This window comes from Thermobia domestica, chromosome 9, assembly GCF_964235325.1.
Source record: "Thermobia domestica chromosome 9, izTheDome1.hap1.1, whole genome shotgun sequence".
Taxonomy (NCBI): domain Eukaryota; kingdom Metazoa; phylum Arthropoda; class Insecta; order Zygentoma; family Lepismatidae; genus Thermobia; species Thermobia domestica.
In genome coordinates, this window is record NC_137462.1 from 10,201,381 (window position 1) to 10,223,374 (window position 21,994).

Here is a 21,994-nt window from a genome sequence, read left to right on the forward strand (position 1 = left end):
TTATCATATCACTTTAATTTTCAATTACCAGTGTCTTGAGATAATTGACCATTCAAGTGTCCATAACGTACAAATCCTTTGTTAGCTCATCATAGCTAAATCTAACCGTATTTATATGCAACCCACATGACCGTGTCACTCGGCGGGTTAACATAAATGACAGGCGATATAATGTTAACATTTACTCCAATCTTCTATGGTTTTTATCATATCACTTGAAAGCGAAAAAGTAAAAATTATCTAAGTAACAAAGTTTATTGCGTTCCGGGGTGACCCCAGCGAAGCGGGGTGAACGCTGCTAGTGTTATTATGTTAAAATGAATTACAACCATAATGCTTTTCACTTCATAATTAGACAATATTGACTTCTTCACACTCACAGGGCTGGTCTTATGTTAAAATGACTAAACACATACATACATACATAATTACACAAACACACACACACACACACACACATGCATACAGGACCCGGCCCTATGGAATATGCCGCTCCGTAAAAGGCCATTATTTCCCATTCCCCCCGTTCTCCAGAAAGAACAAATCTTAAAAGCCACGATTTTAAGTATGCTACCCCATTATGAACAACAAAGGGAATGGAAAGTGCACTCGCACTAAGAAAGGCCTAAAGACTACAAATACAATTTTGTTGTGTGTTTTGTTAATGAGGGATAAAAGCAACACTTGTTTGTGACAAAGACAAAACTAGTTTTCGTATCAAAACTGTGATAACTAACTAAATGGAACAGGTGTTTGTTACTGTTCGAAAATTGAGTTCTTGTATTTGACAACCAGGGGCGGATCCAGAGAGGGGCAATCGAGGCGATCGTCCTCCACAGAAGAGGAAATTTTCTTATTTTATAAAATATAAAACCAATCCCAGAGTTTGAAGCTCTTAAAAGTAGCTCTAAGTAGCAGTATTACAACCCACCGCCCTCCCAGAAATCCGTCCTGGATCTGCCCCTGTGACAACAATCAAGCAACTCATGCTGGGATTTGTTTGACCATTTGACCATTTAACACTGTCCATGTGACCTTAAACTAATGCGTCCTAAACATGATTTATAACTGTAGTATTCAAATAGATGGTCCGCTTAGTAAATTTAACTATTCATGAAGTCTGTTTCCAACAAGAAATATTTATTTTACACAGGGTGCGAAATCATTTGAAAATGGTGGGGGGGAAGAAGTTCAGTTATCCACACTAATGCTTCGTGGAGCCTCCAAAAAAATTTAAATATTAATGGATTAATAATAATAATAATAATAATAATAATAATAATAATAATAATAATAATAATAATAATAATAATATGATGCTCAAACTTGTCGTCATTGTTATTTAAAAATACTTTAATGTTATTTATTCATTTAACCAAAATTGGTAATTTATCTACTGCATTTAATATACACTTCGGTGCGTATGGTCCAGGGTTAGACTCTCATGGGAGCACAGTACCCTTGTGTTTACCATCATATTGAAGTCCGCATTCACGAAAATAGCGGTAGAGATCTATAAGTCAGAAATAATTGTCACTGAGAACCGATGTCCTAACCAAGCATTAGAACTATTAACTTGAAGCGCTCTACCTGGCCAGCCATAGATCTCCATGAGCTGCAGAGTCAGAGTATAATTTTTATTATTATTTATGAAATTCTCGTTTCTTCGCTAAGTACGTAGTATTTCAGTTTGGTCGTTCAGATATCCTGTCACCTTTGAGCTCACCTCAGGTGCGTGGGATCATTGGCTGGATCCTAGCTAGCGCCAAATTCTGCTTGTGGTATACAAACAATTGTGTGAGAGGTTTCTCGGGATCCTCCCGCTTCCTTCCATTATCTTAATCCACCATTATAATTCATCTCATCATGACCGTCTTCCTTAGCCTTGGTGAATATTCGTAGGACGTTAAACTATAGAAAATAAAAGCACAAACGCTATAATACGATTGATTTGCTGATTTAAGTTTAATTACCCTTTTCAGCAGCGAGGCTATGAGATGTGGACTTACAGTTTAAGGTGGAATCCTAACCATGGTAATCGTTCAACTTTTGTAAGGCGCTCCCACCGGGAATCGAACCCAGGACTCCGTGCACCGAAGATGGTGCGCGCGTGCTAGCCACTAGACCACCTAAGAGAGCCACAATAATACGAGTATTGAATGATTGTGTTATTATATTTATAGACCTAAAATATAGTTTGTAATTACGTATCTTACTTTAGAGATTTTTTTTTTTCAGATTAAACTTCACTTTCTTTCCGTGTGTAACGAGAGTTGAACATGTGATGGCCAGAAGAAACCCACGTATGAGCAGCAGTAACAGCATCCCATAATTTTGAAGGAAATCCCCTGAGTTTAATTATCAATAAAGACTGCAAGGTACTCGCCAACATACGTTTTTTTTTTTTCGGAACTTTTAATATGAACAACACTGAATCCACGTTCACAGGCAGCAGTTGATGACACAGAACGAACTTCTCGCGTTAAGGCTTTAAGAACTTGAAAATCATTTACCGACTTAGAACTTAACTTGTACTCTCTCCATTCTGACACTGTAGAACCCCCGCTTGGTCAAGTGGCTAGTACGCTTGACTTCGGTTAGCGTGGTCCCTGGTTCGATTCCCGGTGGGGTACAATTGAACGACCAAAGTGGTTCGGATTCCATTATAATCAGTAGGTCCACATCTCCTTTAGCCTAGCAGGCATAACCGTGGGACGTTAAACTACATCAAACCAAATCATTCTGACAGTGCAGTATCAAGATCCAATCTAAATAATTGAGCTGCTTTATATACGTCTACGTTACCGTACAAACCACTCATGCTATTACGATCTTTATTTTCAAACACTGAAAAGCACTTTAGCACATCATTAGAAGGAAACCTTCTTTCTACTTCGTCTACTAAACCCTGGATTACCTGCCCCCTTACTTGATCAAACTCACTATCATCACTCCCTGTATCAGATGCTGTCTGCAGTGCATTAAATACTTATCTTTACAAAGACTTTGGTTGACATCATCTTTCATACGCATTTCTCTCAGAGCTTGGATTGTAGTTTGAATTTTTTTTCTCTATTTCGTTGTACGAAACTGCTTCCTTTTGCATCGTTTTACCAATATTAGACAGAATGGACGCAATATCCAGAAGAAAACCTAGCAATAGAATGTTCTTTTTCCCCGACATTTTTTTTTTTTTTTTTTTTTTTTGGTAAATACCACTCAGTTCAAAACTGTCACTGTTGAAATGGTCAGTATTTTCACACTCAAAAAGTAGGAATTGCATTATACAAGAAAAATATGTAAAGACTGCCAATAATGCATCCTTCTCATTTGAAATCCAACGTATGTGAAACAATCTTTTGATTTTCAGCAGTGTCGTGATACTTTTAAGTTTTGCAGCTGTAGATGACTTACTGAACACTTTGTAAAGTTCGCCTAATAAACATTCAAAGTTGTGAACAGCATTCACAACACCAAAAACTCTTTCAGAAACAAGATCAATTCGATGTGCCATACAGTGTACGTTAATTAGGCACAGGTTGACATTTCTTCTAATTTGAGCAGCAACACTTTCGTTTCTCCCAGTAAACACTGCATCTCCGTCCGAACTAGATCCAACAAGTTTTACTTTAAAATTAAAAATATCAATGCCATCTTCGGAAAATGTTTGAATAATTTTGTCTTAAGGGATTTTGCATCGGCATTTTCCACAGGCACTAATTTATAAAAACGACAAGGTTTATTTTCTTCGTCCACATATGTTACATATAACAGCAAGTGCTTATCCGCAAACCTGTTTGTAGGTTCGTCCACTGAAATTGAAAAACAATCTGTTTGTTTGAGAAATTTTACCAATTTTGCATGCAACTGGTACGCTAGAGAATAAAGATCTTCATCTCATCAACAACCGAACAACCGAAAAAGTTAAACACCTGATCCTTTTACAAATAAACTAAGTTTTTTAAAAAGCATGCATTTAAAATTATTGTTTGTCTGAAAATTTTCATTATAGACCTACTTATATTTTCCTATTAAGGTGTCCCTCCTTACAGATTTTGGTGAGGGGGAAACGCAAGTGTAAAATTATTGGTGGGGGGAAATCCCTCCCGTCCCCCCCGGGATTTCGCACCCTGATTTTACATAATATGGTTATAACAGATTTTGCCACTCCGTGTAAATGCACGTGTTGCACATATGGTAGAGCCAGCCCTGTATATATTTATTTCTTACACGTATTAGATGTTCCAAATATCTGTCTTATCTGACAAGGAGAAGGCAGACTTTGGTAAATGAACATCGGGGCCATTTTTTGCAAGGTGATAGTGCACATTTAAAGTGTTCATATGACAAATTGGGAGAGCGCAATGGCCTAATATACCAGAGAAAAAACGTCTTATAGTTTTCGACTCACCGCATATGACGTACATTTGGCAAATTTATAAAGTGATGGCATGATAGAATAGCATCTGTGACTCACGTGCTAAGGGTCCCGGGTTAGATTCCCGCTGGAGTCAACTTTTTTAATGTTTTTCTTCAACCAATAAAGTAGCCACTTGTAGCTACAAGTAAAATGTTAATTCCCTATATGTTTATAATGCATTAAAACAATAAAAATATTCAAATCAATGCTAAATTTTTCAATGTTCCATGTTAACTAGCAACGAAATGTAATCTATTTCGTAAATATATTGATATCACGAGTTAAATCATGCTTACCAGTCGTTGTGTAAATTACACGCACTGGCGCAAATGGCACGTGGAGATGAGGGGAGATGTTCCCTCCAATCTTGGAACTGAGGGACTATCCCCCAATAATCTGATTTGAAATGTGTTTTTTGGGGGAGAAATATGATGAATTGTGTCCGATTGCCACAAAGCAAAATGAGATTAAATCGATATCCCGCTAGAATAAGCCTCAAGTCTGCCCGCCTCCCAATGTTGAAGACAACTCTGCTCCCCTGATCCTCCACAGTTTTGTTTTTCAACTTCATAAATATTTTGAACACCGCTTTAAAAAATATGGTTACGGTCTTACCCGTCCTCCTCCCCAATGTTGGAGACAGATTTCACCGCTTATTACAAGGGTAATAAGGGGGAGATCTTTGGTAACATCCAGTATTACCAAAGGAGGTTTCTCTCTCATCCCCCTTGTAATTCTCACACTGTCAACAGATGTAGACACGAAGCGTAAGGAATATTTTTTTACACAACGACTGTGATAACCATAGTATAACTCGTTATATCAATATATTTACGAATTATAATACATTTCGTTGCTAGTTCACGTGGAACATTGAAAGATTTTACAACTGATTTGAATATTTCTATTATTTAAATTCATTACAAACATATGGTGAATTAACATTTTACTTGTATGTATTAATGGCTAGTTTATTGGTTGAAACAAAAAACGAAGAAAATTTTGAGTCCAACGGGAATCAAACCTGGGACCCTTGGTACATGAGTCATAGATGCTACTGATCCTGGAACTCCGTCACTTGATAAATTTGCGCAACGTATGACATATGCGGCGAGTCGAAAACTTTAAGACGCCTTTTCTCTGGTATATTAGGTCATTGTGCTCTCCCAATTTGTAATATGAACACTTTCAATGTGCACTATCACCTTGCAAAAAATTGCCCCGAAGTTTATTTACCAAAGTCTGCTTTCTCCTTGTGAGATCCAGTGAAAACACCGTTGCGTCAGAAGTGGAAAATTGAAGTGAATATGTTGCAAAACATCTAACGATTTGTACACAGCTTTAACATGTTACTACACTACTCCTAACTTACTGGGGAGAGGTGGAAGCAAGATATTTTCCCTGGCAAGTAGAGGTTCATATTGAATATTGTCTTAGAACAAGTTCGTTCCTTAAGGGTAGAGATGCAAAAAAGCCGGCTTTTTTGAATCGATGGTTTTTTTCACATAAAAAGCCGGCTTTTTTGGAAAAAAACCGAGAATTTTGGAAATTTTGGCTTTTTTCATTTTCATGATTTTTCTATCCAAATAGCTTTCTTATAGTATATTCTATAGTTAGATAAGATTTCCACGACCTGAATGCCATATTTAGCTCGGTAATTCACCATCAAGATGGATGGAGCACATATTTTACGAATTAAAGCTAACATGAAGAATGTAGTATTTGAGGGCAATTTTACAGGTTATTTAACTTTATTTTAACTTTTGAGTTATCGACATTTTTTTCCTTCTCTAGATCATTTTAGTTTGTCATCCGTGTTTCATTTCTAAGAGCTTAGTACTCCAGCTTCTAGCACGAAAGTTAAACTTGCGTTTTTCTATATATCCGTCAAAGCATACGTTTTTCAATATGTCCGTCAAACCGTATTTCCACATTTCTGTTATACTGTAGTTGTGCAATGATTTAGCAATAATTTTCCAGATACAACCTTGAATACCAATTTATACAAATAATCAATAGCGGATTTAGAAAAGTACTTTGGGAGGGGTTTCTCTGATTGTTTCGTTTTCTAAAAAGTCCTAATATTATTTGGGAGGTGCTTGAAGTTTATGAGTACAGGCATAACTTATATTTCGTTTCGTTTATATGTTTAGCAATAATCTTCCGGATACAACCTTGAAGATCATTTTATACTGAGAATCAGTGGCGAATTTAAAAAAGTGTTTTGGGAGGGGTTTTCTTACTACTAATGTTTAGTTTTTCTAAATATTCGTAATTTTTATTTGACGGGAGCTTAAAGTTTATGAGTAAAGGCATAACTAATAGATATTTCGTTCGTTTTAGACATTCCACAACTATGGAGAACAGGCTTCAGTTCGAAAGACCGATCCTCTAAACCTTCGCAAAACCGTCACTGCTGGTAATTAGTAATAATAACGATTTAAAAACAATAAGAAAGGAAGTCGGCCAACTCCTACACTCCTAGTCGGCCAGTACACGCACTATTTCTACATTCTCAGATGGAATGAAGGAAGGCTTTGTCAGAATGGTCGAATGCTGGGTTGAATCCCGGATTTCCCGATAGAAGCGCAAAAGCCAACCACTCAGTCACGTTTGTTGTGCAGTTGTATTTAGCTTAACTTAAATATATTCCGTAGTCTTTTTTTTTTGTTTGTTTGTTCCGTAATGATATGTTGAATCCCTCTTGTTAAAAATTCAGAAAACTTGAGGACTGGGTAAACCGTGATGGTGGTCAAGGGCGCCCATGTTGTGGTTTCCAAGGAGGGGAAGTATAAGCGACGTTTCAAAAATAGTTTCAAATTTTGCTGTAACTAATGTAAAAATCCTATTGGATTTTCAATATTCTGAAGTACATTTTCCTCTAGGGGGGGCAAGCGCCCCCTTAACCCCCCTGATGGGCGCCTTTGATGGTGGTTATAAAAAACTTGACTGTAGAATTTCAAGAATATACAGAACCATGTGCAGCCTTTAATTGTATCATACAAATCTAAGCATTTCTCTTATGTTTTATTTTACTTTTATTTTGTTTCAAAAAGAGGGTATGGAATATTTTGAAGTGAAAATACTACATACAATTTTGCTAGTTATTTGTGTATTTTTTGAAAGAAGTTTTTACTCTTAGGGTTGGCTCGTTTACACCAGCTGTTTTTTTTTAAAAATAACTGGTTTAAACTAAAAAAATTAAAAGAACAAAAATGCGAATCGTGTGAACTTCATAGTGACGTTTCACATGTCAAACCATCTGCATTAGTCTTATTTCCTTTTCACCTTTTAATCAAGGTGTCCCATGTTCAATTCTCGGTCGAACCACAACCCTTCTTTCATGTGTAAACCAAGTACTCTTTCGGATGTCACTTTAAGCGAAAGTCTTCTCCTTGATAACCTCGGTATTACGTAAGGATGTTAAGCCTAAACATAGAAAACGAAACCAAATTATATATTTCTGCATGCCTGTTGTTTTATAAAGAAGCGAAGGTTGCTTAAATATATTGATTAAAATTGGTAAAATTTATCGATTGCCTACTTAGCTTCCAACATTAGCTTGGATTGGACTTTCAATGATACCTACATACTAAATTTGTAATTTAATACCTCAGTTTTAGAAAAATAAACACACTGCTGAAGAAGACTGCACTTATTTAATATAAAAACACATTTACACGTGACGTTTCGATCTTCTATCCAAGATCCTCATCAGACGTACACTCACGTCTGATGAGGATCTTGGATAGAAGATCGAAACGTCACGTGTAAATGTGTTTTTATATTAAATAAGTGCAGTCTTGTTCAGCAGTGTGTTTATTTTTCTGATTTTATTCGCAAGACGTTGACTATGATTGTGTGTCACTCAGTTTTAGCGTACTGATTATAATATGTTGACCTTTAAATTTTACATGCAAATTAAATTTTACAGGATTTTCCCGTTATTGTTTTACATTTAAAAGAATGACGGGATTTTCCCGATGGCTAGGGCGGGAGTTTCTCAATTTAAGAAATTTACTGACCGGACTTCTTTAAGCTTATGGGACCTCTTCCAGCATAACCCCGTTGTTGAATAATAACACCAAGGCGAAACAATTTATTTCTGTGAATATGTAATACAAATACATAAAGCAAAATATCTAAATCAAAAAACCTGGTTTAAACCCCGAAAAAGCCTGGTTTAAACTGCCCCCCCCCCAAAACGGGTTTTTGGCATTTTCAGACACAACCATGGTTCTTGCCAACTCTGCTTACTTTTGTATATAGGAGGTTAAAATGTGTTTATTATATACATTGGTTAATCCTTTGGAATTCATAATGTAAAAAATGTTGAAGTAAAATTGTTTAAAATATCTTTTCGAAATTCATGGTTTACTTTCGAGGTTTTATATTATTATCGGCATCAACCACTAATTAAATGACTTTCTGTGTTATAGAGAAGCGAAACAAAGTCTGCTTTATCGATTTAAAGCAGAATTTTGAAAAAAGCCCAAAATTTCCCAAGCAAAAAAGCAAAGCAGAAAAAACCGAGTTTTTTTCCAAAAAAGCCGGTTTTTTTCCGAGCCCTTGCATCTCTACTTAAGGGCCACTGTCATTGGATGTAGTGTTGATTAGTTGCTTGACTGTATCATAGGCTGAGGAAGTATGAATACTTTGTGAATCCAGCTTGGAGTCTCAGTAAGGAACCCACCATCTTGAAATAACCGGAATCATCTCACACATAAAGCTCTTACATAATCTTTTCCAGCAACAGTTTAACACTGATATAATTCTCTCTTAATAGAGAAGAATGGCCAACAGAAAGTAAGAAATATTGGTTGCCATCAAGAAGCTACATAGCTTTTAAACTGCTAATTGAGAATGCTTGGATTTACGATATTTGGATTTACAATATTTCTTGCTTGAAAAAACATTTATTTTCTGTAATTTGACCATTTTGCAATGGAACCGATCAGGCGCGTATCCAGAAATTTTCAATGGGAGGGGCTGAAAATTTTTGGGCAAAACTGAATACAACATAGGCCTATTTTGTTTGAACATGAATCCAAATATGCAAGTATGGCTATTACAGACACAGTGTATATATATTAACATACATACGCAGGAGAAAAGTGCCAAGAAGAGAGAACCGAATTATAGTGGGGCTTTAAAGCGTTCCGCTGCAATAACATATTCCCTTGTTAAAAGTGTTTGTTGGTATGTGTATGGTGAGGGGCAGAGGTGAAGAGGGATAGATCGTTCTGTTAAAGATCTACCGCCCTTTTTTCTGCATTTCGATAAATACGTTAGGTGACAATTTCGTGAGTTTTTCTCTTATCGCTGCAAATACATTTTAAAAAAAAACTTTGTACTCAATGGGGCTTGAACCGGGTGAGTCCCCCTAAATACGCCACTGGAACCAATAGTGCTCAACATAGATAGGTTTCATTATATTTGCCCCCGAATGTTTGAGTCTAGAACAGAGAGCAAAATTCTACGTTTAAGAGATATTTTAATACTACTACTGGAAGTGATCCTCTTCTGACATAGTAAATGTTTGCACAATATAATTTAGTTGATAACACCGTGAGTTATCAAAATAAAATTTAAGTTACTTAATTATTTACCTTATCTTTATAGGAACAACGTGGACCCAAGAACTTCTATGGATGATAGCTAATAATTTAAATTATGAAGAATCCTTTAAAACGTCCCTCCATTTCAGATTTCCGTTCATTGAGTAAGTGGACATTTTTGTACTTTTCTGATATTATAATTATTATTATTTTCCCTTGTTTAATTGACAAGAACAAGATTATGAGTGGATGAAAAGGAAGAAAAGTAAAAAAAAAAGTTTTAAGATAACGTATTATCAATATGATTTCAATGATTTGTCATTATTTTGTCATTATGGAATATGTGTTATTGTGCCATTGCCTATTGTGGCCATAATATTGGTCGGTGTCGGCCCATTTTTTTCCTTGAAATGTACAGTCTCTACTAATACTAAAAGTCACTTCAAGGCTCAAATGCTAATGTTAAATTTTTTTATAAAACTGGAACTCGCCAATGGAACCCGAATTCGACACACTTCACCTGGTTTCGACAGTTGCGGTATTGAATTCGACACCTCCAATTATATCCATGTAAAACATTAAGTCGGCATTATTAGTAGTAGTAATCTCTTCTCAGCTTCAAATATTGTTTTATTATTATGCAGAAATTATCAGACGGGCAAAAGAACACAACTTAAATTTTCTGAACTGAGTAGTTACTTCGATGATCCTCAATTCGACATGCAGGAACCTGATTTCGACATTCCATATCGAACTGAGGTTACAACTATCGGAGAATTATGCAACAAATAGCTTTATGAAAGACTTTGAACATACTTGTACGTTTAGATATTCAATTAAAATTATATTTGCACTACTGAGCATGAATTCGACAACCTTGTCGAAATCCGGTTCACGTTACAAATAAAGGTTCGTGTTTTCGACAACCCCCCGTTCATGTTGCATCACAACCTTTGTCCTCACAGAAGAAAACAAAACGCACTGATTGAAACTCCTTTACAACATTAAAGTACCACTATTTGTTTGAAGCAAACCTAACTTTAATAAAAGTCTTACGAAAATAACTTGCCGTCTTATGATTTTCTTAAGATTATGTGTTTTTTCTCGAAGAGTGTATCACACACACAACAATGTACTTCTTTTCTCCATGCGTATGACCTCATCTACTGTAACCGCACTTTTGACACGAGAAAAGACACTCCCATAATGTTGCCACTTCTATTCACGATCGCAGGGATGACATCTTACGCTTATTTCAGAACATTTAAGCACAGGTATGTCGAATTCGGGTGCCTGTCGAATTCAGGCGCGTTTACCTTAATACTAGATTTTCATTTTATAACCGTTACATACTATGTGTCCGAGAAGTCAGCACACTTCTAGGTTTGAGTGTCATAGAGGACAAAGTGTAACTTTAGTTGTGATATGATAACACTGCTTTCAAGGTCACACACAGTGCTCTCTGGTATTCCTCCGTTCAAGGTCATGTAGAATATTTTAGTATTGAAGCCTTGGCTGATATCAATGCTTATGGGGCGTTTACACTTGGTCGATTTAGTCGCACGACTAAATCGACTCGCTTCATTTGCCACTAAATCGAAGCAATTAGACCGAATCAGATCGATGGATGTGTTCAATTATTTCAACCACAGAAATTAGAACGTCTTTCAATTCAGTTGCCAGTCGATTAGTCGCCTTCGATCAACAAGCGATTAAGTTGAAGTCCCGTTTACACGGTAGATTAAGTTGAAAGTGACGTCAATTCAACTGAATCGAACGCAAATCGACTAAGTGTAAACGCCCCATTACAGTTACACAATTGAGGAATGATTATTGGCATGTAGGTCTACTGTATGTGGGCACACGAACAACTATACACAGGACAAACAATGGCCAGGTAGTGACTGCATTTAGAGATCACTTCAGCAAGGACCCACCGCGTAAAGCAACTCTGCTTGGTTAGGAGAAACACGTGTTTGGCTCAGGATGTGTCAATGAAAGGCCGCGTTGTTGACGTAAGAAGACGTATGAGGAACATGCGCCGCCGTCGCTCGGTCAAGTGCGATGTCTCCAACTAAATCATTTCGCAAGAGACTAGCTGAATTGAATATACTGAGTATAACAATACATAGCCACATTAAAAAAAAAAAAAAAAAGATTTGCATATGAAACAATCTGGATACTCAAACCCAGTCTACGGGGACTTCTTGGATACTCTGTACTGTTACTAGAACAGTTGTAATAAGTTTCTGTATTTTATAAGATTATTTTCAATATGAATCGGGCATATTGTGTACTGTGTATTATTTTCAAACAGAAAACATCGTCACAAAATATTAACCAGAAATAGACATAGAGGCACGCCGTGGTGGCATAGACGGTGACCGTGTAGTCGAGAGATCTGAGATAAAACGAATTATGAGTTCGAGTCCCACGAAAGAACATTTCTAAGTGTTCTTCATGTTTATGTGTTTATGTCCCTCTCGAATAGGATCAGATAAAAATTGAAGTTAACCAAATAAACATATAGTTTACACATCAAATAATCACATACTAAAAAAGCTACTGGGGTGCGTCCGGTAACTCAGCTAACTTTAAAAAAAAAAAAAAAAAACTGACAGAGCACTCACCTCTGGTGCCAGGATTCTCAGGCTATGCAGTTTGTGGTAGACAACATCGGGCCCGTTGGTTTTCTTGCGGTTCACCCATTTTCTCTCACATTTTCATTCCACCAATACTCTCATAATAATTATTAACTTTTGTAATCACCCTTCTAGTTTTGCATAAAGGCATAATAATATAACGTTAAATTATTATTATTATTTACTAACCATAAGAATTTATAAAACGAAGTCAACTTAAATACATAGTTATGGTTGTGCCAAAAGGAGATGCAAAATAACGTGGTTTGGAGGAAGTTTACATAATGGTTTGCTCTTTCTATAATATGAATTGGACCTTCGATTGTAATTTACATACAAGCAGTAAGTTCTGTATTGCAAATCATTACTAGGAGTATCAATGACCTGATTAGTAGCTAGTAAATGGAAGTCACACCGGGAATGGAGTCTCCAAACCGGAAGCAGTCCGGAAACAGTGCATATATTTTAATCATGCTCGACCCTAGACATAGGAGCTAAATACACGGGTCTGATTGGTTGAAGTTATCCGTTTCTCGGCATATAGCACAAATCAAACTCAACTGCTATTGGTCCTCGTGGCCGAGCATGCTGGCGCACAGGATAGTAATTAAAATAGCTTTTGATCTGGGTTCAAACCCAGCCCGAGAAAAGCTCTTTTTTAAATTTTCGTAACACTTTTATCATTAAAATAAGTTTAAAATAATACTCATTTACCTTTATACGTAATATATAATGCATGAAAAGTGATTTACTTATGTTACAAAACATAGCTGAGCTAGCGAAATGGGTTAGAAGCCTCGCAGGGCTCGTTTTATTCCACCTTTGCCTCCATGACAATACCACGTTGCATTACGTCACACTCGGATGGCGCAACTTCTATGTAAATCTAATTCCACCTGCTTCCTTGTGACCAATTTAAAAATAGCTGCCTAGAGTAGCGCGTGAAAAAAATTATAACCAAACACAGTCCTCAAACAGGAAGTAGAGCGACTATTTGTTCCTTAACAATTTACAAGGGCTAGTCAAGAAAGACTTGGACTGATTTTTTTTCTAGGCAATTTATTATTACTCAGCAACAGGCACATGATCCTTTTCAAAGTAGTCCCCGCCCATTTGAATGCACTTTTTCATTCGAGTCTTCCAGTCCTCAAACACGTGTCGCAGGCCATTCTTTGAGAGGTCCTTCAAAACCGCCTCCGATGCCTTCAGAACCTCGGAATTATCGGAGAAGCGACGTCCACGCAGTCTGGATTTTAGGGCAGGGAATAGAAAAAAGTCGCACGGTGCGGTAGGCGTCTCCACCATCCTCAAACCTTTGCAACAGCTCCCTGCAAGTCTCCACTCGAACGGCCTTCTGCTCTGGTGTCAGGAGTCGCGGAATCCATCGCGCACACACTCGGCTCATGTGGAGGTGGTCATGCAAAATTTTGAAGGCACTGCCATGGGATATGCGTAGTGCGGCTGCCAGATCGTCGATACTGATGCGGCGATCTTCTCTAACAATGACTGCTGCCGTGTTAATGTTCACCTCAGTAACAGCTGACGCTGATACACCTGGTCCACCAGCTTTCGTGATTGTCATTCGGCCCTCTTTAAACTCTTTGAACCACCAGAACACGGTACTTCGTGGCAGAGCGTCATCTTTGTAGGCTGCTCTCAACATTCCTAGAGTTTCTGTTGCACTTTTCCCCAGGCGATAGCAGAACCGTATAGCTGCAAATTGTTCATCTCGTAATGACTCCATTTCTTCTACAGGCGACTTCTAGAGGCGGCGCAGAACATCACCTGCAATAAAAAGTCGTGGTTACCAAACATGCAATGATTCCTTAACAACATTTTATATATATGCACAGCAAGACCCACCCTACTTGTATGCCAAACTATGAAGCTCTAGCGTTAACAGAACTGCCGGGAAAAAAATCAGTCCAAGTCTTTCTTGACTCACCCTCGTATAATTGATCCTAAAATCATACTTGATCTGTTACTCATTTACAATATGGTACCCAATAAAGAAAGAAGCCATTTCATGATAAAATGCATAGACATTAAAGCTGGGATGCAAATAAGCAACACAATTTTAGGTCTACTCGTCCAAGAAAAAAGCTACTAGCTCACATCCCACAATAGAAATGATTTACTTACCTTCGGTATGATATCAAATACTCGCCTGCGCCGATGAACCACTCGCCCCGGGCGAATGCTTATTTACATCCCTGCATTAAAGCATTTTCTGAAAAGTGACTCTAAAACGGCTACATTTTAAGGATGAATAATTTATAACAATGATTATAATTGATATATTAACTTCATAAAGGCTTACACTATTTCTTTTATTTATAGTATCAGTTTCCTAATGCACGATCAACTGAAATCCGAATGGGAAATCCTTAACAAAGATAACCCAGAGGGATTACGGGAAATCGCAGCTCTTCACGAGCCTGGTTACAAGAAGGCTTCCCAAATGAAGTCCGCAAGGTTTCTGAAGACTCATCTACCTTTTGAGTTGCTGCCTCCAAAATTACTGGATACATGCAAGGTATTTAATGTAATACAATATTGTTCCCATACGTATTTTGTATCATTATATTATATATCAAACCAGATTATTATAAATAAAAGAATATTGATAATAATCTTGGAAGAAAAATGTTGATCGAGAGATAACGAGAGGTACTGAGTCCACGGCTGAGAGGGCATCCACCAAATTTCGTATCTGATTGCCCGCCCCCCCCCCCTCCTCGGTCACATGAGCACATCTAATATTTTTTGCTGATCTTATTGAAGATATGATAAAAATGGGGCTAGCTGAATTCTTTGTACATATTCCACGTTTAGATTATTATTATTACTTTAATTTGACGAAACACAATGTGACTATATTGTGTATCCAGTTTATGCAGAGATAGGTGAAATTGATATTGAGAATTGCATTTCCACTCGCCTTAGGAAGGATCTGAAAATGTTTCGATACGCTAATATTCTTTATACCAGGATTTTTCAGATTCCATCCCATCTTGCCTAACGAGTTATCAACCACTGATATCTCCAAGATAACAATGTCCGCCATTTTAGGCGAGATGGAAATTCCCATCTTACCTAATCCCATCTCGCCTAAAATGGCGGTAAGATACAAGGAGGGAATTTCTGCACTAAAGAGGGAATTCCTGTAATAACATTTTAACCAAATGTTTGAATCAATACTGCAATCTCTGTCAACTACAATATAAATATATAATAAGCACTACACAACAAGAAAGCACAGGAACCAATCAGAAACAGGAAAGAAATATATACTTTTAATGAATTATACTGCTGGTATATAAAAGTAGCAGATGAGATTGTTCTAACATTCCTGTGACTTACTTGCAGAGTATACGCGGTGAACACTGCATACATCGTATTAATAGAGCTTGTGGTAAAAAAAAAAAAAAATATATATATATATATATATATATATATATATATATATATATATATATATATATATATATATATATATATATATATATATATATATATTGGAAGTGCATTGAAAGTTTCAAAGCTACTGTTCTAATAGAAAATTATGTTGTGCGTACGTCGAGTCTGCATGCACATGAGCCCAATACTGCAAGAGAACGAGGCAGGTGAACAAACACGGGCGTCATTCGTCATTTAGGGAGTCAGGAGGGCGTGATTTCCCCCCCTCCACCAACAGTCGATTGTCTACTAATATATGTTAAACGTAACCAAGAAAGTTCTGTCACTTTTTCACCCACCATCTTCGTCACTTAAGACGTACCTGGAAGATCAAAAATAATTCCAATCAGCATTGACGACCTTCTGCCAACGTTCTGTAAGGCCATGGATTCCATCGCGGTAGAACAATGGTGGGCCGTGAACCGAAGAACAGTATCAAGTGCAATATGCACCTCTACTAGGGATTTGAACTGGAGTCCTCTAAGGTGATTATCCAAGGAATGAAACAGGTGATAATCGGGCGGTGCAATGTCCGGAAAGTATGCTGGATGGAATAGTGTTTCTCATCCAAGGCGTAGAATGGTGTCCCGAGTCATCCTAGCTACATGTAAGGCTTAGCGTTATCCTCTAACATGAGGACCCGTTTGCGATTCAGATGTGCTGGCTTCAGAGTTCTGAGGTGTTTTTTTTTTTTTTTTGAACACACTTCAACTGCTGACACTATACAGTTGTATTGATGCTCTGACCAGCTGGTAGCAGTTCCCGATGCACGATGCCGCGAGCAGTCCACCAAAGAAACAGGAGGACCTTTTTTCTGGTGCAGTGCTGGTTTCGGCTGTTTTGCAACCGGTTCATGGGATGCTAACCAATGATGAGGTTGCCGTGGAGCTTTGTACAGAACCCACTTTTTATCATATGTCAACAGCCTGTCCAGAAATGGCTGCTTCCTCAGACGAGCAAAGAAACACAGGTGTCTGCTCACGTTGTCTTCGGTCCGAAGTCAAATCATGTGGGACCCATGGACCTAACTTGTACTGCTTCCCAAGTTGATGGTGGTGGTGCTGAATGGTTTCTCCACTCACACAGAATTGTAGTCTCAGTTCCTCACATGTCTGGCCACTGTTCGCCTCAATTGCTGCCTGAAGAATTTATTTATTTATTTTTTTTTACATGTATTGGTCTTCCGGCATGTGGTGCGTCTTCGAGTGTTTCGTTACCGTCCTTGAACTTTTAAAACAACCGTTGCACTGTTCGCGTAGTCACGACACGCTCACCGACACCCTCACCTTGCATATCTTACGCCCTGCTGCAGCGGCATTTGACCCCAGTTTGAACTCGTACAGCATACACACACTTATGACACTCTGTGTAGGTCCCATGTTCACTCTTTCCTTTCGCAAGTTCACTGTGAAACTGAATTGCCACAGCTAGGTAATATGTTCGATATACCCACACAAACAACTTATCTTCGCTTTATCTCCATTCACATTCAACTCTTTGGTGTGAGGGCCAATTGAACACAGACTTTCACAGAAAGGAATAGAACCTTCTTGGTTTCCTTTATAGTACAAAACGTGAAAGTCTTATGTCGACGGTGCTCTTGCACCGCTCAAGCGAAATCTGAAATGACGCCCTTGTGAACAAAATGAAAGAAGAAATAAGAATAAACCCTATCTCTATTGTGCCAGCAATATATACGTAGGTGTGTTAAGTTCAAACTAAAGCCGAATGTTGTGAGATTCATACATGTGTAGTTATTTGGATGGAGCTCGAATTAACCGTATAAATTTATATTAAGGTAACCTCAAATGCAACAACATTTGTAAATTTTGAGAATCAGTGTAGTAGTATTGACAGAGTAGTATATTATTTGACATAAGAGATCAGCAATTCTATATTTAATCTAACATTTTTGCCCAAGTACATCAAGTGTGGCCATTGATGGTTATACGCAAAAGTATCTAAGATAGATGCATCACTTGTGGCAATGTGGAAGTGTTAGGCTCAACTCGATTCCATTCAATTTATTACGAATCCATTTGATTTCGATTTTTTTTTTAAAAAGAAGGATGTAAATGGTAACGTTTTAAGGAGTGTTAAAATATCGAACTTGAAGAGACGCTTTTTTTCCTCTCTCTCTCTCTCTCTGTCGATTTGCCATAATATAATCTTGTGTCCTATCGTCACTCAAAAGTATTTTTAAAAAATCAATGGCGAGTTTGCCCTTATTACCCCAAACGCTTCATATAATATATAGTGGTTTGCTGTTCAAGTATTAACATTCCTAAGAAAGTCGCCCACTAAACTATTCATTCGAACAGAAATTATAAAAAATGTAATGAGTCATAGACTATGATTCACTAACTATAGTGTGTGAATTTTATGAACAGTTCTTATGAACTATAGTCTTATGAACTATTTTGCCGATTGTAAACTACAATCAAGTGTCATAAATGATAATTTATCTATTGTAAATTTGGAGTTCAAGAATAGCTATAGCTCTATTTCGATATTTTAATACCACCGGGTATTTTAGTATTTTTAAAAGGGTATCGTATCGAGGTATATACAAACTGACGATTACTCAGTGCTCTCAGGGGTCCCTCAGGGGTCAAATCTTGGCCCACTTTTATTTTTAATTTTAAATAATAATATTCCCAATTGCCTGCAAAGTTCATGCAGCCTTTTATATACAGATGACCTAAAATTCGGAAGATGTATTAGTAATGACAACGACTCGGTATATTTACAAAACGACATAAATGAGGTTTCCAAATGGTGTCAACTCGATTATCTGAACCTCAATGTAAATAAATGTTTTATAATGTCATACTCGCGTAAGAACACGTCCCTAAAATATAACTATTGCATTCTCAACGTCAATATTAAAAGAATCGGAGAGTTTAAGAATCTCGGGGACACTTTGGTCACCAAACTAATATTTTCCCACCACATTTAACAAAAATTGTGAGCGAAGCTTGTAGAAATCTAGGGCACACGCTAAGAAGTGGAAGGGTTTTCAAGAAATAAGACATATTATAAACGATATATAATGCAATCGTTAAATCGAAACTTGAATGCACTGCCGAAATCTGGAACCTTGCAAGCAAAAAATACAGCCATAAAATAGAAATGACGCAGTCAACATTCGCAAGGAATTTAGTTTTTAAGGAAACAGTATGTCCTAAATTTGAAACATATCAATCTGTAATTAAACAACTGAACATTGTATCCAGAATAAAAGTTTGGTTACTCTGCTTTCTATACAAAATTATACACAACAAAATCCAAGTGTCACAATTACTTGAACTTATGAAATTTAAAGCACCTAACACCAGATGTCCAAAAGCTGGCTTATTTCACAATATAATGTAACCAATATAATGACACGAAACCATTATAATAGAAAAAAATCACCTATTTGGAGCATGTGTGACCTCTACAACAAACTTTGTGTGGTTGATCCAAATATTGATATATTCACAATGTCCTTCACTATTTTTTTTAAAACAGTAAATTCTTTAAGTGACAGAATCGATGATTAATCACTCATTATGTTTATCCTTCTGTTACATGTAGGCCTATATCTGTTACTATGAATACTGTAAATGGGTATCTTTATCTGTAGTATTCTCTATACGTAAACAAATAAATAAGATAGCTTCTCTTTTCTCTCTGCATGTGTTTGTGTGTATATCCTGTTCCATATAGGATAAATAATGTTAACATGAGCATTAATATACTTTCTTGTTGTGTGGTGATTAATATATATTTATATTGTAATTGACAGAAATTAGCAATATTGGTTGAAACATACTGAAATCAGGTTATTGATTTTCTTATGTACGAAAGATTATACATTGAGTATTTCTTTTTTGAAATGTGCATATGATTTCAAAATTTCTTAATGTTGGTAGTAAAAATGCTAGTGCAGCAATTCCCTCTTTAGTGCACAAATTCCCTTCTTGCATCTTACCGCCATTTTAGGCGAGATGGGATTATGCAAGATGGTAATTCCCATCTCGCCTAAAATGGCGCACTTCGTTATCTTGGAGACATCAGTGGTTGATAAATCGTTGGGCGAGATGGGAAGACGCCAATTTTACAACCTGGGGGTCGTGATCCCTAGGGGGGGTCACGAGAGGGTTTCGTGACGGAGGTTGCAAAGATAAGCGGAAGAGATAAATAAAATTAGAATCTAATACCGGAAAATATTTTTAAATGTTATTTGAATTTTATTCTGAATTTTATTTTTATACATACTGTTAAGAACAACAAAAAATAGACCTACTAAACATTTTCAACAAGTGCATAGCTATTTAAAAATCAATTTAAATGAAAGAGGTACGATATGAAACTAATGAACATTGCATATTGAAATACCAGAAAAATACAAATGCAACAAAACCTGCATCTTGAAATACAATTATTATTGAAAGCTAATGAGATACCTGAGTATGGTGTGATTTCACTAGTGCGGCAATGTCCGGTTCAATCTTCGTGACGCACATTATCAAGTCATCTTCAACTGATAAGCGATTTTATTTTTCTTTGTTTTAATGCTTACGATGGAAGAAAAGCCACTTTCGCACAGGTACAATGTAGCAAATGGAATTATTACTTTTAAAGCAGCATATACCAAACCAGGATAATCTTCTCTCTTCAGCCAGAACTTGTCGAAGTCTTCGTTACAGAAAACCAGTTGCAAGGACTTGTCGCACGATAATTCTTAGTTTGTTAACAAGTTGTGGACTTAATCAGCTATTTTGATGGCCTCTTCAATGAAGGTGTTCCATATCCATCTTGAAACAGTACTTTCATCGTAGGGAATATACTATTGTTACTGTAACCATTATATATAAGAAAAAGGATTCTATTATTATAAAAATAAATGGATATCGTGGGATTTCCGCAATAGATATATTAAAAATCCAACACAAGCTTATTACAAACCAGAAATTATAAGGCGGTCGCTGGCTAGAGGATATGATAAAATAGGAATCGTGATAGAAATTACGTTGAGAACCACTGCTTTATACCATTTCAATATTGCAGTCTTCGCAAATTTGTATAAATCTATGGTTGATTGAATTCAAAAGGATTTGACTTAACTCGCTTTTCAGCACCGAGGCCATGTGAGACTCGTCATCCTAGATCTTTAACGTGGGATCCGAATCACATAAGCTCGAACCGTGAATTGAACCACGATATCAAACTAATAAGTACCGACGAACTCCGTATAAATCAATAAAATTCTGACAATAATTTCTTATCTTTACAGGTTGTGTATGTAGCTCGAAACCCAAAGGACTCTGCTATTTCTGGCTATCACCACAATCGCCTTTTGAATGTAATTGGTTACAGAGGAAACTTCGATAAATATTGGGATTATTTTGAAAAAGGATATGGTAAGTTAACGGAATATGGTTGAGTCAAAAACTCAAGGAACAAAGTCTAAGATTATAAAAAAATCTTAAACTTGTAATACTCGAAAATAAGTTAATCTTTTGAAAGTATTTCCCAAAATAAAGCAAAGCGTAAAATCTAATTGTTAACAGTACATTTGCCAAAGCAATTTCGAAAGTTTTTAATTTTTTGTTTTATTTTGAGTTTAACGTTCCGTTCAGCAGCGAGGCTACAGGAGACGTGGACCAACTGATTAACGTGGAATCCGAACCACATGAGCTCCCGCCGGAAGTTTTTTTAATTTTATTATAACAAGGAGAATTACTCCAGTTTTCTCGCTGTGTAACAAGCTTCAATGTTTGTAAAGCAATATATGTTGTACGTTATTTCAGGATTTCGTGGCAGTACAATAGAGAGAAGACACCCATCTAATTTGAAAATATATATTTTCGTGACACGTCACAAAAATGTTACATTTCGCACTACTTTTGTAGGAATCGTTGATTTTC

At 36.8% G+C, this 21,994-nt stretch overlaps 1 protein-coding gene across 3 annotated transcripts in view; it reads left to right on the forward strand.

Annotated features, from left to right (window-relative positions):
* The window catches only part of LOC145694401 (sulfotransferase 1C4-like), a 51,053-nt gene that overhangs the window by 16,450 nt on the left and 12,609 nt on the right, over positions 1–21,994 (forward strand). For all 3 annotated transcript variants that reach the window (XM_081770583.1, XM_081770585.1, XM_081770584.1), the window contains exons 3-5: positions 10,043–10,142; positions 14,961–15,156; positions 21,361–21,487. In XM_081770583.1, the coding sequence (XP_081626709.1) occupies positions 10,043–10,142; positions 14,961–15,156; positions 21,361–21,487 (423 nt within the window). The remainder of the gene's footprint in view (positions 1–10,042; positions 10,143–14,960; positions 15,157–21,360; positions 21,488–21,994) is intronic.